At 43.3% G+C, this 20,332-nt stretch overlaps 1 protein-coding gene across 1 annotated transcript; it reads right to left on the bottom strand.

Annotated features, from left to right (window-relative positions):
• Positions 1 to 19: 19 nt before the first annotated feature.
• Positions 20 to 14,800, bottom strand: shkbp1 (SH3KBP1 binding protein 1). Its single transcript, XM_071496400.1, has 17 exons — positions 14,622 to 14,800; positions 13,071 to 13,124; positions 12,253 to 12,298; positions 11,987 to 12,119; positions 11,396 to 11,476; positions 10,957 to 11,127; positions 10,635 to 10,725; positions 9,663 to 9,853; positions 9,087 to 9,202; positions 8,394 to 8,481; positions 7,564 to 7,680; positions 6,784 to 6,954; positions 6,538 to 6,693; positions 5,608 to 5,704; positions 4,885 to 5,069; positions 4,615 to 4,717; positions 20 to 3,417 (listed from the first exon to the last, which is right to left on the bottom strand). The coding sequence occupies exons 1-17, from the start codon at positions 14,678 to 14,680 to the stop codon at positions 2,661 to 2,663; spliced, it is 2,616 nt and encodes an 871-aa protein (XP_071352501.1). The 5' UTR covers positions 14,681 to 14,800; the 3' UTR covers positions 20 to 2,660.
• Positions 14,801 to 20,332: the final 5,532 nt, after the last annotated feature.

Raw genomic sequence — 20,332 nt, 5'->3', positions numbered from 1 at the left:
TCCAAATGATTCCCATCAATGTCAATGAGTCACTTCTTTTATTCTTTGATACAAAGTCTGTTAGAAAAGCCATTTGGTTAGAAACACAGGTACAAACAGTCTGATCTCTCACAGCTTTCCAGAGAAATATTACAAACCACCTCAGAGCTGATCAGAGACCAGCTGTTACTCTACATTCACTGAGATGTTCACTGATTTTCAATCATCACTGAGCAGAAAACAAACTAAACACGGACGAAGCTCAGAGCCACAGAGACTGATTAATGTTGCAGGTTGAAATAACAGAATGTTTACCTGCAACTCTTCTGATCAGGTGAAGACGTCATGAAACTGAAACAGACATTTATCAGTGTTTTCTGTCATTTATAAACCAAAGGATTAACAAATAATGAAAATCATTGTTACAGCTGCAGCTCTACAACAAACTAATTTTAACAAATGCTTTTAAAGCTCTGTGGCTCTGAACGTCACATCACAGACTGTAAAATATCAGACATGTAAACAGACAAATGTGTGTTTACAGTGGCATGAAACAGGCTGACGTCACTCACAGCAGGAAGACAGGAAAACAACAGGACACGTCAACGTTACAGAAGGTGGATGACAGCTGAGACTGTTTCAACAGGAAGTACAACAAATTAAAACAGTGGACGAAACAAAACATGTCTGAACACTTTAACACTCCATATTTTCCTTATAATCCTAAAACTCCCAATAATTCCTGTGGAGGTTTCCAGGAAAGAATGAATCTGGCGTGAAGCTAACTCAGGGTTTCTGCAGGTTCTCCAAGTTAATCACTCAGAAAGTAATTTAACAGCTGTTTCACAATTATGGAAGTATGATGGAAATGACCTAGAATTATATACTATTATACCAGGTTTTTTTCAGTCCTTCCCAGCTGCATCTCACAACTATTCTTAAGGATGTCATGAATTAAATTAACACAACCTGGAGCAGAACCAGAGGCAGAAAACCTGGTGGACTGATCATCACTGACAGTCTGAGCTGATGGTCATCGTCCTGCAGCAGCAGCAGCAACACACAACATCTAACACTGTGAAGCTGCTGAGGAAACTTCAATACAACAGAGTAGAAATATTCTGCTACATTTTTAAAATGTAACTTAAAAGCCCAAAAGTTTTTGCATCGAAATAAATCAGATATGATACAATACTAACATATCAAACATGCTCATTATGTTTAATCACCTTAGCTGATTATATTCACTTTATATTCTGCTAGGAAGTTTCTGAATTTCCTCCCAGGATCAACAGTCTTTTCTTCATAATTATAATACATCATAATTTATTTGTTGATTATTACTTATATTATTAATCTGTCAAGTTACTGCAGCTGTCTGTTAACTGTCGTGGAGTAAAGAGTACAGTATTTATATGAAGAGGAAAATACAAATGCTCAAGTAAAGTACAAGTACATCAGAACTGTACTTAAGTGCAGTACTTAGAGTAAATGTACTTAGTTACTTTCAACTGATGCTGCACATTACCAAATAATTAATGTCTATGACTGAGAGTCAACAAGTAAAGATATGAAACAATTCAAATAATATATAAAGGCTTAAGTTTTAAATAATTAATTAATGTTGTTGGGGTTTAAATGGTGCAGTTCTAGGAAGGAAGGTGATTAAAAAAAAAAAAAAAAGAATTATTAGGAAAATACCAAGCTGTAGAATAAAGTGTCAGACTGCTCAACTGAGGAGAATTTGTCAGAGTAAACGGAAATTTAAGAACACGTTGACGGTGAGATGTTCAGGTTTACTGAACTACCCCAAACACAGGATTTCAAACATACAAATGTAAAATATAAAACTTCTATAAAAACGTTTGTTTAAAATCAGTCAGAAGAGAAACTGATAGAAAAGGCTGTGATTAGAAAACTCGTCTGTTGGTTAGAAAACACTACAAAGACTAACAGAGCAGTTGAAGCTGCAGTGATGACTCCTGTCTCAGGGCTGAGGACACCGAGCCACAGGATCAGTCTCTGGGTTTGGCCTCCACCAGCTCTTCAGCTGCTCTGTGTTCACCAGCTGCTCTGAGTCTGTTCCCACACAGCAGAGATTTAACACCAGTCTACTATCGACACTCAGCTAGTTTGAGACAGTGGATCTTTGATTTCAGACAGAAACAGAAACAGCAGCTTCTCGTTTCTGGACGAAGACTGTAGATTCACTTTACTCTCAGTGCAGAAAAAAACCCATTTGACCTGATGTGACACACGTCCCGCTGCAGTTACTGGAGAGTAAACATCACCAGACGAAACACAGATCAGGACACAGACCGACACCTGAACTAACGTGACACAACAACAGGACTGTGTCTTTATTGCAGTGCAGTGCAGCTTCAGTGAATCAGTTCAGAGACTTTCCGGTGTTTTTTTCTGACGGCTTAGATTTTTTTCTGATGTCATTTTGGAAACTAAGAAACAGCCATCTAGCATGTGACAACCATGGCAACAGGACTCTATTGACAGCTGATTGGCCGCTCACTCAGACCTGCTGCATGTTTCCTCTCACATCATGTGACGACAGGAACATGTTCCAGCTCTGAGGACCGACTCATCTGCTCTGACAGGACGTATTTCAGTTTTGCAGTTTTCCTCTGATTCCCTGTGAGCGTCTGATTGTCATTCAGAGCAGCCAGTCAGAAGCTGGTCTCGTTCATGTGTGGTTTGGGGCTGGTGGGGGCGGCGGTGGCGGGGCTATCTGGACTCGTGGGGCTCTCAGGTGATGCTGGGACATCAGCAGGAGATGCTGCAGCGCTGCGGCGAGGTGAGATGGGGGTCTGAGACCGGGTCGGGCTTACCACTGATGGGGCGGGGCTTGTTGGGGAAGTAGGCGTGGCCCTGCGTTGTGATGAAGATGAGGATAATGGAGATGATGACAGTGATGAAGGTGTTCCAGGTGAATGGCGAGCATTGGGGGATACAGAGAAGGTGGTGGGGGTCCTGAGGCTGAATCTGGCCTCTAACTCGCTGCACACAGCTAAGCTCCGCCTGATGCCCTCCGACCCCGTCAGGACCCCGAACCCAGAGCCCCCAGCTGCCTCTGAACCCTTAGCGAGCTCCTGGCAGCGCTCCACGAAGCTTCCCCTGCGGACAGACCCCCACTCTCTGTCCCGGTCCAGGTGTCGGTGGGGGCTGGTGGTCTGGTTGGGGCTGGAGGTGGAGCCATGGGTGTGGGTGTGGGGGCCAGGGACAGTGAGGGTCTGCGGTCCGGCTGCGGGCCCAGCTGAGAGGCTTGGTTCTCGGACAGGTTTGGTTAGCAGCATAGGGTGTGGAGCCTGTCGGGGGAGGCTGCCGCACAGCGAAGCCAATGAACCTGAAGCTCCGGCTCCTCGTCCTCCTCCTGCAGAGTGGAGACGCTCTGACCTGAAGCCGTCACTCAGCTGAGAGTGAAGACTGAAAGACAGGAAGTCAAAAGATTCAACAACAACAACAACAACAACAGCAGCAACCTCAACAACAACCCTCGGGGATCTTAGGTGATGAAGCACAGACTTATCAAACTTTCATATTTCTAACATCTTTGCAGAAACGACAGTGTCACACCACGGAGGTGTGCTGTGGGACCATCAGTACAGGTGGATTTAAACACCTGTACGATGAAGGTTCTCTGAATATCCTGCCAACACCTTCCAGGAAACACATTTTCAAGTATGTAAAGATCAGGAGCTCCATAAAGTCCCAAACGAAACTCACTGTGAAGCCTCAGTGTCTATGAGGGGCGGGCCATACCAGAAAATATCTTTTGATCCGATACCAAGTAAAGCAGGGCCAGAATCACTGATATCAATACTGATACTTTTTATCATTAAAAGCTTGACATGTATTTTCATGCATCATCAACAGGCTACATCTTAACACATTTTAATGAGCACAAATGATTTGAAAGGTTAGTAATGATGTTCAGGAAGGCAGAGTTTATACCTGCGATCTGAGGCCTGGGTTTGATTCCCAGCTGCAGCATGTGTGTTGCAGGTGAAGCAGAACTACAAGTGGCTTCATTCATTCATGCCGCATTTTGTAAAAAGTGCTAAATGGATGACAGCGCTCCTCTTCCCTGCAAACATCACTGCATTTATGTTTTTAATGTTATTTCTGGGGCATTTCTGCCTTTTTCCAATGCAATAGAAACAGAGAGAGACAGAGAGAGTTAACTAGTTAACTATGTGTACAGTCCCTTCATTACACCTGATCTGATCACAACAGCAGTTGTGAAGCAAAGGGTTGGTGCACATTTTTGTTTTCATGACAACAAAATAGTGTTCTCACAGACAGATCTGCTCTGAAGTGACACCAACACAGAGAAACTAAATCTGGTATCAACCTGTTGACGCTGGAATCGCTCTTCAAAAACCAGACGTGGTATCAGTTGTATGACGTTTATGACTGTCCACCATTAAACAACTCATGATGTTACTACAGAAAACTCTCCTGTCTGTGGGGGACACTGACGTCCAGGTCTCTGTAGAAGACTGAGAGGAGACACGTCTTCTGGCAAAAACCCAGACCTTTAACTATTTAACATATCAAGTAAAACCTATATAAGATAAAGAGGGTCGTCCTGTGTGTGTGTGTGTCTGTGTGTGTGTGTACCTGCAGGTAGAGGCTCTAGGTGTGCTGTCAGGTGTTCTGGTCAGAGCCAGGTCACACTGGTCCAGCAGCTCCAGCAGCTCCTCCTCTGTTGGCCCGCCCAGTGCTGCGAGACAACCAATCACAACAGTCACACACACAGATGACGGACCAATCACAGAACACACCCCCCACATGAACAGACCTTGTTAACAGGGGCCACACTGGTTTAAAAACCTGTCCTCTGTGGTGACATCAGTGAACAATAACGTTTTATCAGCAGAGCAGTCTGACCTCTGATGTCGACCTTGCCGGCGATCTCCATGGCGGTGGTCAGGTCCCACATCTGGATGCTGCCGTTGCTGTGGCCACTGAACAGGTAGCGCCGTGGCCGAGAGCCGATGCGACTTGAGCCTTCGCACTCGTGGACCATGAAGGCTGTGATGGAGGTGCCATCCACCGAGCGCACCTCGCACACCCTGACACACACAGACAGCCACACACGCAGAGCAGAGTGTAACATCTGGCTCATCACTTTTCTCCTCCACCCTCTTTACTCTCTGGGTCTGTTTCTGCCAGAGCAGCTCGTTCTATAAAGGCATGTATTTATTGCTTATTCACAAAAAGTTTAAATTTAATGATGAATTTCATTTGTTACTAACTTTGCGTCAACCCACGGCAAAAGTAGTTTTTCTTAGAAACAGGTAGCAAAGCACAAAGATGGGGACAAACTGAGAAAGAGAGGGAAGGACAGTTTTGCTGTCACTACATCACTTCCTCTTCCTCTTTTCATCTGAAAACAACACAACTGTTGATCACAGTCTGGTGAGGAGGAGGACTTGTTGGTATCATGTCCCGCCCTCCTGTATATCCAGGTGTTACATACCGTCTCTGATGGTCAGGAAAAGTGAAATAAAACATTCATCCAGGTAAAGTCACAAAGCATCTGTTACATCTGTATGAGCAGCACATCTGTAAAACTCTGACCTCTGACCTCCAGATCAACGTGTCACTCACCTCTTCCCATTGGATGACAGTCTGACATACAGTTTGTCAGTGTCTGGTACGACTCTCTGAATGAAGACCTGCTGGTCGTCTCTCTCTCCATACGGACCTGAAACCACACACACAGTTACCATCTGACCCCTGTGACCTCTACCTCTAACACACACTGCTCTTTGATCACGCTCAGATTCACAGTGGGGCGTCTGCTGGACTAACCTGCCTTACAGCGGACGAGAAGCTGATTATCTTCAGGAGAAAATTAATTTAAAGGGTCAGTTCTGCCAAATCACAACGTGTCACATCCTCTCTCTTCCCTCTGTGTTCTGCTCCAGTCACACAGATCTGCTTTTAGTTGAGGACTTTCTAAGTGACGCCATCATAAATGAAATTTGTTTATTTCATTTACAGCTCAAATACTTTATTTACTTGGATTTTGTGACCAGTACTGAAACAGATTAGAGACTGGCACTTTGTGTAACTCATTTTTTAACCGGCTATTATTTGTAAACACATCCAATAATTACTTAATCTTAAACTTAATTAAAAGACTTTGGAAGTTTTTGCTCTGAGTAATTCACAACGCATTTCTGTGCTGTAGCAGGTCCTGGATCTGAGAAGATGAGTCACTGAAACCTGGTCACAATAAACCAGCGGCTGCAGAACTGTGGAGAAATATGATCATTTACTTCTAACGACCAAATTTTGAAGTCGCCCCGTCAGCTCAGCAGCCAAACACATGACTGTGGAGATGATGGTTTGTCCAACACTCCACTTCTCTGACTCCAGAGAAATGATTTCAGCAGTGGTGACTGAATATAAACATGTTTTTTATAATACTGCTTCAAAACAATGTAGGAAAACTGCGAGGAAAGTGTTAACTGGACCTTTTAGCAGTTTGGATGACACCTGAAACTTTAAATAATGTGTGTATTTGTGCGTTACCTATCTCTGTCCCAGCACTGCAGCCTCCGTGTCCGTCTACGTCGTCCAGGCTGAGGATCTTGAAGGAGGTAAGCGGTGTGGATCCCGGCTGGGTGGAGATCATCCCTCTGAACCGGGTCACCGTCCACGTCCGGACGTGGTTGTTGTCTGCACAAACTGAAAGACGACAAACAAGACAATCAGGAGAAACACTGATGATGACAGACCTGAGTGTGTGTTACACTCTGGTGTTTCTCAGACTCGTACCTGAGATCAGGTGTTTCTCAGACAGCATGATCTTGGTAACAGGGCTGCGGTGGACAGAGAAGGTCTGGAAGAGCTGAGGCCCCGAGCCAACAGTCTCCGGGTGCTGGACGATGACTCGAACTGTCCCAGAGCTGGTCCCGTACGCAATCTCGATCCAGTTCCCACTGTCACCTGGAATCAGTGGTGAGTGTGAGAGACGGTCGTCCAGTTCATCCAGTGATTCATTTCCTCAATAGATTCATCATTTAACGTTATTATAGAGTGAATTCTGCTCAGAATCAGGTACAGGAGCAGACTGATGTTGAGACTTGTTTAATTCTGATTAATTCTGACTCTATATTCATTCATGCTCATGCTGCTGATTATTATTGTAATTGTACTTGTTTTTTTTATTCATCTCTATTGTCCTAATTGCAGCACAGGAGGAAAAACTGTTTTACAGACAAATCAGATGCAAGAGGAAACTCAGCTGATTGACAGTGTTCACACCATTTTAAAACTGATTTCATTTTCTTTGTGCAGCAGAGATGATAACTGAGAGATAAGTTCATTACACTGCATCTCTGCTGCAGCCCTTATGTTGATCTGATTTGATTCAGACTTGTGCCATGTTACAGGCCTGATCTGTAGGTCAGACCATGTTGGCTTCATTTATAATGATTTGTTGTGATACATCTTATCACATTTATGTTACTGTTGTGATTTCATGCATATTTTGATGACCTGATCAGCTGTGAACAGTAGTGTGAGAAAAGCAGCAGCAGTGTTAAACTTCCTCACTGGTTTTGGGGGTGAGGTAGACACTGAGAGCAGTGATGGCGTCCTCCGTCGGGTCTCTGTACAGCTCTGTCACCAGCAGATCGTTGTCCTTCATCCTCAGAGGAAACTTCTGAACGTCTGACAAACAACAACAACACAGGGACATCAATAACTGCAGTGGTCCTCTCTTCAAACACATCTTTATTCATATCATCTGCAGTTAACAAACAATCAGCTGCTCACTCAGTCACACTGTAAAGTCCTGCCAGCAGCTCTGTAAGGCTGTACAGCTGTGAGCTAGATCCAACCAGTACAGCCAGTGTCGACACATTTCACACAAAACATGATGCCAGACAATCTCTGGTTTCAGCTTCTCAAAGCAGATGATTTTTTGCTTTTCTCTGTTTTATATCAGTATAAATATATTCTGTGTGTAAACCTGACAATGTCATTTCAGACCTTTTTCATCATTTTTTTTTACTTTTCATAGATTAGACAGCAACAGGAAAAGTCAGAGGACAGTACAGTCAGCAGGATTCGTCCTCTGGGGACATGAAGGCCTCAACAAAACTTCACTGTAATCCATCCAACAGTTGTTGAGATATTTTAGTCTGAACTGAAGGACGGACCGACTGATCATTCCACCCATAGAGCTGGACTGCTGAAAACCATCAGACTAACAGATACAAGATTCAAAGGGCTGTAAATAAACATTCACATCCTACAAACCCAAACAGACTGTCTGTCCTCTGTCTCTCTCCCTGCTGGAGTCAGACGGTCTGTGCACTGAACCTCATGAACTTCCTGTATCACACACTTCAGCAGGAAGCCGTCACAGCAGAGTTTCTCACCTATGTAGTAGATGGATCCGTTGTTGCAGCCGAGGATGAGGAAGGAGCCGGCGGTGTCATAGCTGCTGATGGGAACCACATCCTGGTTCTGCACAGAGACGACAGAGAACATGATGCTGGTGACCGTGGAACAACCAACCAACACCTCAACTATTCATGGCTTTATTTTAGAAAGCTTCCTCAAAGACCTTCTGCAGCGAGAGTGAATCTTGAACTCAAACCAGGAACACACTGGATGTGTCACATGTGCATGATGTCTTGTTTTCATTTCAGTGCCATGTCAACAGATTAGAGCCAGACTTGTGCTCGTAGAGTGATCCACAAATTCAGTGTCTCAACCATTTTTCATGCTCACGTCTCCCAGCAAAAACAGACAGAGAAAAGACCTGTTGATGTCATAGTGACATCACACCAACGACATTACACTAAACGGACACCTTCCACTATAGTCTCTGTGTCTCGGCTGAATCTGAACATGTCACAGACATGAACAAATATTAATATTTTTTTTAACCATTTTGGAAGCTGCATGTGGAGACAGTGGAGTTTTAGATACATTTTCTGTCAAAAACAAAAATGCAACATTCAAGTCTCCTGCAAACAAACTTGAGCTGCAGTGATGCAGCAGTGATGCAGCAGACACGCTGCCGATGCGAACACGGTGTAAAGACTGATTCAGCTGTCTCCACCCACCTGCCAGTGTTTGGTGACGGCATTCCACACTCCAACCTTCCCCGTGTGGCTGGTGGCGATCAGCTGGTTACCAACGAAGAAGAGCGCCTCCACCGGCACGTTCAGACTGAAGACACCTGCGGGACAAAGACACAAGCGTTTTCTGTGCCACTGGATCAGCTTTGTAAACCAGATTTGTCTCTTCAGAGAGATTTTTAAAAAGGTGTCACACAGAGCTTTGCTGAAACAATTTACAAACTGACTCTATTGTTTTGTCCCTGTGAATAAAGTTTTAAATTCTGGAAACATTTATGTACATCTCTGAATAGTTTACCTGCTGAATTCCTGCTAATACAAATTTTGGTTTCACACAGTAACACACACACATACACACACACACACACACACACACACACACACACACACACACACACACACACACACACACACTTAATTAATGTTGGGATAATGTTAATTAATTTTGTTTATTCTGTATGCAAAGTACTATAAATATAAATCCAAAGTCTCTGCTGTCAAACCAAGTTTACCTGTTTAAGTTACATGATCATTTCTCATTCTCATAATTAGCTGTCGTACCAATCTCATTTCCATTGCCGTCTGGACAGATGGCCCACAGGATGATCTCTGTTGCAGAGGCAACTGCCACCATCTTGTCATTGTCCCCCAGTGAGCCACCCATCACCTTGGCGTTGAGTGCGACCCTGTCAATCACCCAGTCCAGACGAGGAGAGGTGAAGACCTGCTGCCATCCGGTCGACTCCTTCACCCTGACGGAGAGAAAAGAAAGAGACGCAGAGGTTTAAGATGAAATCTAGGCTCATCCTGGTGCTTTTCAGGCCCCTGCCCCCCTCCCTACTCTAACTTGTTGTTCCAGTGGAGTCTGAATGTACCTATTGGACTGACCCTTTAGATAACATGTAAAACTGTGGTGGCCCACTGGTGACCCAGTATCTCCAATGTCCCCACAGAAAACATACTAAGCCCACAATTTAATGACATTCAAATTAATCAATTATTTTAAATCATCCTAATCTGCATCAATAACTGATAAATATTAAAAAGACACACTTAAAAACACACTTGCAGGAACAGACACAGTTGATTTATAACACTCCTCCTTCACAAAGCACAATGTCTCCAGAAACATTTTTCACCAAATTATATCCAATCACATCCTGAAGGAGACACATGCAGTGCAAAATAACATTTCAGAAAAGCTCCAGGTGTTTTACTATAAACAGTGTTACAGGTTAAATCTCTGTCATGTTGGAGATTCAGTGACAAACTAACCAGTCAGATGAGCTCCACCATCAACCAGTAATTCATGACAACAGAGACCAACTGGTGACAAGATCACAGCAGCTCTGACGCCATGACCAGGTTGGACAGACCTGTACTGCACACCTGACTGTCCGCACCAGACAGACACCTGCCACAGTCAAAACCACCTCTGTGTTACTTCCTGCTGCAGTAGGTGTCTGTGGGACCACATGTTGCCAACACACAGACTGACATGGTGAAAACATGGCTGGTAACAAAACTCTTTACCTGTAGCAGACGACAAACTGTGCGTAGGCCACAGCGATCCAGTTATGATGACCACAGATGATCCGAACCATACCAGAATCTGATGACTGACCTGAGCATGCGCACACACGCGCGCACACACGCGCGCACACACGCGCGCACACACGCGCGCACACACACGCGCACACAGACACAGACACAGACACAGACACAGACACACATTCAAAACATTGAATTGGATCAAACACTCCCCCAGAAAAACATAAAATCTGCTGATGTTTTACAAGACTTCATTTTGAATCCTAGTCTCTCTCTGAGTGTGAGTGTGAGTGTGTGTGTTTACCTCCAGACGGCCTCTCTTCTATGATGGCCCTGCCCAGTATCCCAGAGTTCCCCAGGTTAGGGGGCATGGTGTTGCTGCGTCTGACCGGAGCTCTCTCTACAGGCATGACTCGGCCCCCCATGAGCTGCGACCCCGCCACGCTGTGACGATTACGACGCTTCGCTGGGTACACTGGGACGACACACACAGGAAATGAAGCAGAAACTGAAACAGAAATAATTAAGGGACCCTGTGGTAGAGTGGCCCTCAGCGAGGTGACCAATCAGCTGAGACTTCATCATTAGGAAATTCTAGCCTGGAGCTCGTTAAAGAGAGGACACTCAGTCTGTCGCGAAGGAACAGCTTCATCCTGCTTCAGTTTGTTAGACTCATTAAAGCCAGTGTTTTCTCTGACACGTCTCAGGTGGATCAGGTGTGCTGTGAGGACAGGATGGTGTACCTGGTGGAGGCAGGTAGCCGTTGAACAACACGTTTCCACAGGAAGATCGGTCCAGCTCGTCACACAGCTGCAGCTTCCGTACTGTTACAGACACAGAGATCTCATTAGACATGATGACAGAAAACACAGCTGAACAGCAGGTGAGAATCAGAGGCAGGTCAGAGGTGTCACAGTGTGAAAGAAGTTTCAATTTACATCCGAAAAACACACAGTGGGGATCCTGGAGGTCTAACAGATGTGCGGAATGAGGTTCCTGCAAAGCTGACTTTTGAAATAACTTTGACATCCATGATTGCTGGCTAAGAGTCTTCCTCCCAGTCTTTCTTGGCATGTTACTGCCATCTGCTGTTACTCAGCACAATACTGAGAGACTGTAAGAGACAGTTCAATTATAAATTCACTGCAGTGTTTTGAATAAAGTGGAATTCCTGCTACAAAATAAAACATAAATACAATAAATAAATACTCGACAAGTCAAGGTACAGTATCACATTAATGTAAAATCCTGTGAACCCTTTACTGCCATACAGCAGCTTCCTTCTGTCTCTCCGTCTCATCATGTCCCTAACACTCTCACTGACTGACTCTCACCCAGCGGTGTGATGCCATAGAACTCGGCCTCGTGAATGAGCATGTGCACGTTGATGGAACGGGGGTGAAGCTCTTTGGTCCGCAGGAAGTTGAGGATGGGAGCAAACAGAGAGGGGTCCCTGTCAATGAAGATCTACGGCGAGAGAGGAGGGACACACGTACCGTTATTACAACATACAGGACCTCCATTACCCTCCAGTGTAGTGATGATAACAACACTAGGATTTGATCATCATGTCACTAAATGAACAGACAACTGTACTTACAGCCCCAGTTTCATCCTTCAGAGTCGAGATCCGACCACTCAACATACTGAAGAAAAAACAGAACACAGACATCTAGCTGTCAACAGCACAAATACACAGCAGACACTGACACTGTCATTTTACTGGACATTACTCTGCAGAAAAGCCTCTCAAACTGCACGTCCAAATCATCTGGTTTACGGGCGACCACACCTTCCTTCGAGCATGAAGTCAAGATAACCCGAGCAGGCTGCAACTAATGGTTATTTTCACTAATGATTAATCTGCTGATTCTTTTCTTGATAAATCTTTTAATCTCTGAGGTAATGAAAAAAACGCTCATAACTTCCCAGAGCCCAAAGTGATGTCTTTAAATTCCTTGTTTTAGCCAACCAGCCGTCCAAAACCAAACAATGCTTCATATATGATCATACATGGTAAAACAAGTAGATTGCTTGGAAAATGACTGAAACAATCAATAATTACAATAATAGTTGCATGACTATTGAATATTTTTTCTTTCGATCAACAATTGACCTTTACAGTGATTAATTTACCCTTAGAAGGGCTCTAACTCACATTCAGTGGATGATATCCTTTTTTAAAAATAAAAATCTCCAGTTGAAGCACAGTTCAAGTGCAGTTATTTCTATGCTGAAATTACCAGCAGAACATTCTTATTCATAAACATCTTAATTTACATTTTTGAATCACTGTTGTGTTTTCCAGTTAGCAAGGCAACATAAAATTCCCATTATATTAAATGGAGTTTGGTTCTGAAAATGACTCTGGGTTGGCGGCATATGGTATGTGTGTGTGCATGATTTTTGCTGACTAACCTGGAGAAAAATGAGTCAGGAACCCAGGTCAGGGTCTGTCGGGAGGTGCTGAACCTGAAAACACACACAAACATCACCCCATTAACTCCTCTTCCTCTTTTACTTTAATGGCAAATTGCAAATAAGTGGACTATATTGCCATCTACTGTTGTACAATGTAAAAACTGTTTGATAAAATATGTTTTAAAGTCCATGTGAAATTCCAGCTAATTTCTCACTGTCTCTGATTTCAATATTTCAAACAAACAAAACTAGCATGATCCATATTCTCTGTTTGGTTCCTGAGGTCACAGTTTCCATCCGGATGCTTTCCCATGATGTTCACAGATGAATTTACTTTTGTATATCCACATCTCATCCTTCTAATCCAAGTCTAACATCACCTTCCCACGCTAACTTCTTGATGGACCGATTATAAATGCCTTTATTTGAAAGCTCTCCATCCCATAATCTCTGCCACTGTGGGTGTAATGTTTCTGTATGTTTTTAATCTCTGCCCATTTCTATCCCTCGGCTGTTAAGCATGGCGGTGGAAATATTCTACTCTCAGTTTATGTGGAAACCACTTCTCTTCACTTTAAAATCAGCAAAGTTGTTCACTTTGAATTAAGTAAATAAAATAATAAAAAAAATAAACAAATAAAACGCATCCTCACTTAACTCGATGTGCCTAAAACTTTTCCACAGTACACAGCTGCCATACCTGCCAGGTGAAATACTGCTCTCATAACTCTGCGAACTGAATTCATTTCTTCCTGGATGTGTTCACTTCACCCTATGGTCACTGCCTTTGTCACATTAGAGTTGACTTGTTTCTAAATTTTAGACTCGATAGTTTATCATTTAAGTGACCAGATAAATAAACTGATCGCTGAACCACAGCTGTTTTAAAAAACGGAACAAGGAGAAATACGAGATGCTAAATCCTGTTACTGTGACATTGTCAGCCAAATATTACGAGTTCCATTATCGGACAGGGCCATTCATCAACCTCTTCATACTAAGCTGTTTGATTATCGCATACAAAACTCTTTTTAAAACAACTGAAACACTTTTATTCACCGTTTGGTTATGTAGACTGTCTGCCCTATGTTCCATCGTTGGACACAGGGCAGCCCATTAACTTGAGCATCACACAAACGTAATTTCACTCTTACTTTTCTCTCTCCTCTTACTCTACGTTAGGTTTGCTTTGCTCCCGGTAATGAGTGTCTGCGAAGATCATCGTCATGAGACCGGACAGTCAGTTAACAATGATATGAATATCGGGCTGGGAAAAAAATATCACAATGAACTGCCAACCGGTGGACACGATCGTCAGATTTTGGTGGAAAAAAAACTAAAGTCGAGTTTGTTTGAGTTCAGCTGGTGATTAAGGCAACCAATCGCCAAAGGCTTTGCCGTAGACTTCCAGCAATTTTCCTCAAGAAAAAACATGGGTGACCTGATGGGACATGAACCTGTCCGATAATGGGCGCCTCTGTGTTAGCAGTGTTCCCGATGGCTAGCCGCGGTTAGCCGACCCTCCCCGAACATCCTCCGGTTTCTCACCTCTTTCCTCCGACGTTCAGATGGATGATATCTCCGCTCCTTGCCGTGTTAGACATCATCTGAAGAGTCTCCTACTTGAAAACCACAATAATGCTTTTAAATTTTAATCCATTTTAGGATAAATTCAGTTTCCGTCATTGTTTTCAAGCCAACTTCCTGTCGCGCAGTGAAACGGAGGTAAAACCCGCGGTGGATCAGTGGAAAGAAAACAACTCTATAAACCACGGTCCGGAGTCACCGACTGGAACAGGACTGCAAGCACAATGCGAATTATACAAGGACGGTTAAAGGGGTCAAGCGCTGTCAGCTATCTAAGAGTAGTTAGCTAAACTATAATTTAAGGCTATAGGTAGAAACTAGCTAACACTGGCGCTCATCCGTAGACACTTGATGTGATGGAAATTGTTTTGAGCTGATGAAGACATGATGACCAGGACTTCAGATGTCTCAGGCAGAAGTATTTATTATATTTATTATATATTGTAAGCTTATGCGCCACGGAGAAAGTGAAGAGCAGTGCATTGACAGCAAGTGAACCATAATAGTGCCACACCAATTTCCGAAGATGTCTTGTCTGAAAGCTGGGGATTCATAGTTGGGTCCAGGTGCAATACCACTCAAAACTCCTTCATCCCATGTGCAATAACCCTGCTTAATTGGCACATGTACATTGTCACTTTATAGGAGTGTGTTTTTAATGTTTGATGTTCTTTTTGTGCTCTATTTTTTTAAAAATTATATTTGGTGTTTTTATATTGTTTTTATTTTTTTATTGTGTATATTGTTGCATTTCACCACTTGAGTTGTGTTCAGAAAAGTTCAGAAAATGAATATCTTAATGGTGGTTTTATTAACAGCATCTCTTGATCTGAATGTTGCTGCCAGGTCTTTGACTGATGGATGCTGCTTTTACTTAGTCATTTTGTTTTACTTCATTGTTAAGTCTCAGTTCAGGATGCTGGGAACCCCTCTTTTCCATTTCAGTCAGATTATTAATATGTTTCCAAAGCAAATGATTAATAATAAAACACTGCTTTATCTTATTATTTTATCTTTATTTTTAAGATTTTTAAAACAGTAATATCAGTATTGAGACCTGATTTAGAGCATAACCTTTTGGTCTCATAATGTCCCATAACTGCTCAGGTAGCCATGGAAGTTTGGCCTTTTTATGTCTTTTACCAGTGTTTGTATAATATACTTTGTCAAGAAAGGTTTTATAGTAAACCTCTTGGTTATTGATACTGTATGAAAATGTTCTCATTTTTACCTTGTTTAAAAAGGAAGCAATGAAAATTAAACTGTGATCAGAGATCACATTTAAAAGGGTTGCTGAATCATTCTTGTCACACATAAAGTTCTGTGGTCTGAGTGAGCTCTGGAGGTGAGATCAACAGTTTAGTGAAGATGTATCTTCCTAAATATGGAGGACTGTCTGATAAAGAAGCTTCAGCGTTGACAGATGTTTGTTAGCAACTGAAAAAACTGTAATTGGTCATGTGATCTGATTTTTATCTAAGTCACATGTACAGACAAAGACAGTGTCTCTAAGCTAATGTGACACAAACAGCAATAATCTTTGTCATTACTGAACACAGCCATTAAATATTCACAAAGCAGGTGACAAAGTAAGTGAACCCTTAGATTTACAGTTTTTTTAAAAACGCTTTCATAAAAGCAGTAAAGTATTATCATTATAACGGTTTATTTCATTACATTTAATTCAATTCAACAGAGGGAAACCACAGACAGAGGGAAACCACAAAGGAAAATACTGTGATGCAGCTTGACTTTGACCTGCTCTGGAGAGTGGATTCAGAAAACGTTGCTGAAGATAACGACTTAAATGACCACCATGCTGAAGAAGAGATTTTATTTGGATCATGACTGTGTTACAGGGCTAAACTGCAGACTGTAATGTGGAGGGATGGTAAGTGTGTGTTGGTTTTGTGTCAGAACATGGAAGAAATGTACCTGTAATCTGTTATGAAAGCCAGCTTTATATCAGTTGTGACAAATGCATTAGTTGTGTGTGCAAAGTTGTCAAACTTGTGCTGTCTGAATCTGCTGTTTCTGAACAGCTGTGGTGTCTCAGTAACATAGAGCAACTGTTATATCTGAAACTGCTGCAGCTTCGAATCCTGTATGACTTTATGTTACTGTCTTCACTAATGTTAATGAGGCCAATAAAGAGCAGTTAGATTCAGAAATTATGTGTTTCCAGAGGACACAAAAAAAGTGATGAACCAGTATGTGATGCAATTATGTGTTCACTGCTTTAAGTTCAAAAGTCACAAAACATTGAACAACAAATGCATCTCAACCTGTTTCCTCACTTTTATGTGTCCCGTAGAAACTGTTCTCACCTGTGATACATAAAGCATGACTGTATTTGCTTGGGTGTGATAATAACATCAGTGACACAGAAATGTGGGTGAAGGCGTGACGTGTTGGATTAGATGCTAGATATGTTATTGTTACCATGTTACTGTGCTTTATGTGTGAAAATGATAAGAAATACAACAATTAGCAAAGAGGATCAAGAAGAATGTTGAGCCTCTGAGGCCGCATCACACAGGCCTCCTGAAAGGATACAAGGGTCAAGGTCCAGGTTCCATGGTTGATCCCTGGTTGGTGACACAGAGCTTCACTCTGCACGTTACTTAGTTGGAGCTTGGCACAATACTGGAGCACTATAGTGCTATTTCACCCCTCACTCTTGTAGTGCAGATGGTTCCAACGCAGCTGTAGGTTAGGGGCAGCGCACGGCGTACACCCCAGTTGTCTTCCTCAACGTCTGGTTGATAAAATCCCATTGGATTTAAAGGTGCCGCACTTTAAGGACAAAAGTGTTTCCAGGGGACACAAAAAGTGATGAACCAGTATGTGACGCAATTATGTGTTCACTGCTTTAAGTTCAAAAGTCACAAAGCATTGAACAACAAATGCGTCTCAACCTGTTTCCTCACTTTTATGTGTCCCGTAGAAACACTTCTGTTGTCACCTGTGATATATAAAGCATTACTGTATTTGCTTGGGTGTGATCACAACATCAGTGACACAGAAATGTGGGTGAAGGCGTGACGTGTTGGATTAGATGCTGGATATGTTATTGGTACCATGTTACTGTGCTTTATGTATGAAAATGATAAGAAATACAACAATTGGCAAAGAGGATCAAGAAGAATGTTGAGCCTCAGAGGCCGCACCACACAGGCCTCCTGAAAGGATACAAGGGTCTAGGTCCAGGTTCCATGGTTGATCCCTGGTTGGTGACACAGAGCTTCACTCCGCACGTTACTTAGTTGGAGCTTGGCACCATATTGAAGGAGGAGAGTGCTATTTCACCCCTCACTCTTGTAGTGCAGATGGTTCCATCGCAGCTGTAGGTTAGGGGCAGCGCACGGCGTACACCCCAGTTGTCTTCCTCAACGTCTGATTGAGTCAACCTTTTTCAAACCATTATTCTGGGTCTGGAGGTGAATTTGTGTCACCTCTTTTGCTTCGATGCACCAATGGCTGGCTGTCAGCTGTGGACGCAGGAACCCCTTTACAGCGGCTGGCATGTATCCATGGAACTTTCTCTGCAACTTTGACCGCTGTCTCGGCCAGACTTGCAGAGAGGTAGGGGAGGGTGCTATTTCACCCCTCACTCTTGTAGTGCAGATGGTTCCAACGCAGCTGTAGGTTAGGGTCTGGCAGTGAACTTGTGTCACCTCTTTTGCTTTGTCTCTCTAGGCCACTGTAGACTGCACTTTGCTGATTCTATTGACAATGGTCAAGACAGTATTACAAAGTCCCACAGGATTTGACGATGCCGTGGTTAAAGGACAAAAGTGTGTCCTGGGGAGACAGAAGAATACTAATGAGCCACGCTGGGACGAAATCATTGTTCAATGCTTCAACTTCAAAAATCACAAAGCACTGACAAACAAGTGCATCCCAGCAAGGTTCCTCAGTTTTTTGGAACACTTCCGTTGTTGTGTGTATTACTGGCCCTATTAACAATAGTCAAGACAGTATTATAAAATCCCATTGGATTTAAAGGTGCCGCACTTTAAGGACAAAAGTGTTTCCAGGGGACACAAAAAGTGATGAACCAGTATGTGACGCAATTATGTGTTCACTGCTTTAAGTTCAAAAGTCACAAAGCATTGAACAACAAATGCGTCTCAACCTGTTTCCTCACTTTTATGTGTCCCGTAGAAACACTTCTGTTGTCACCTGTGATATATAAAGCATTACTGTATTTGCTTGGGTGTGATCACAACATCAGTGACACAGAAATGTGGGTGAAGGCGTGACGTGTTGGATTAGATGCTGGATATGTTATTGGTACCATGTCACTGTGCTTTATGTATGAAAATGATAAGAAATACAACAATTAGCAAAGAGGATCAAGAAGAATGTTGAGCCTCTGAGGCCGCACCACACAGGCCTCCTGAAAGGATACAAGGGTATAGGTCCAGGTTCCATGGTTGATCCCTGGTTGGTGACACAGAGCTTCACTCCGCACGTTACTTAGTTGGAGCTTGGCACCATATTGAAGGAGGAGAGTGCTATTTCACCCCTCACTCTTGTAGTGCAGATGGTTCCATCGCAGCTGTAGGTTAGGGGCAGCGCACGGCGTACACCCCAGTTGTCTTCCTCAACGTCTGATTGAGTCAACCTTTTTCAAACCATTATTCTGGGTCTGGAGGTGAATTTGTGTCACCTCTTTTGCTTCGATGCACCAATGGCTGGCTGTCAGCTGTGGACTCAGGAACCCCTTTACAGCGGCTGGCATGTATCCATGGAACTTTCTCTGCAACTTTGACCGCTGTCTCGGCCAGACTTGCAGAGAGGTAGGGGAGGGTGCTATTTCACCCCTCACTCTTGTAGTGCAGATGGTTCCAACGCAGCTGTAGGTTAGGGGCAGCGCACGGCGTACACCCCAGTTGTCTTCCTCAACGTCTGGTTGAGTCAACCTTTTTCAGACCATTATTCTGGGTCTGGAGGTGAATTTGTGTCACCTCTTTTGCTTCGATGCGCCAATGGCTGGCTGTCGGCTCAGGAACCCCTTCAAGCGTCTGGCATGTATCCATGGAACTTTAATGCAAATATGACCGCTGTCTTGGTAAAACTTGAAGAGAGTTGGAGGAGGGCGCTATTTCACCCCTCACTCTTGTAGTGCAGATGGTTCCAACGCAGCTGTAGGTTAGGGGCAGCGCATGGCGTACACCCCAGTTGTCTTCCTCAATGTCTGGTTGAGTCAACCTTTTTCAGACCATTATTCTGGGTCTGGCAGTGAACTTGTGTCACCTCTTTTGCTTTGTCTCTCTAGGCCACTGTAGACTGCACTTTGCTGATTCTATTGACAATGGTCAAGACAGTATTACAAAGTCCCACAGGATTTGACGATGCCGTGGTTAAAGGACAAAAGTGTGTCCTGGGGAGACAGAAGAATACTAATGAGCCACGCTGGGACGAAATCATTGTTCAATGCTTCAACTTCAAAAATCACAAAGCACTGACAAACAAGTGCATCCCAGCAAGGTTCCTCAGTTTTTTGGAACACTTCCGTTGTTGTGTGTATTACTGGCCCTATTAACAATAGTCAAGACAGTATTATAAAATCCCATTGGATTTAAAGGTGCCGCACTTTAAGGACAAAAGTGTTTCCAGGGGACACAAAAAGTGATGAACCAGTATGTGACGCAATTATGTGTTCA

The sequence above is a fragment of the Trachinotus anak genome, unplaced genomic scaffold, assembly GCF_046630095.1.
Source record: "Trachinotus anak isolate AG129_WGS33_773 ecotype Australia unplaced genomic scaffold, CSIRO_AGI_Tana_v1 ptg000014l, whole genome shotgun sequence".
Taxonomy (NCBI): domain Eukaryota; kingdom Metazoa; phylum Chordata; class Actinopteri; order Carangiformes; family Carangidae; genus Trachinotus; species Trachinotus anak.
The sequence above is the reverse complement of the archived record's forward strand: the minus strand, read 5'-3'. Positions and strand labels throughout refer to the sequence as shown.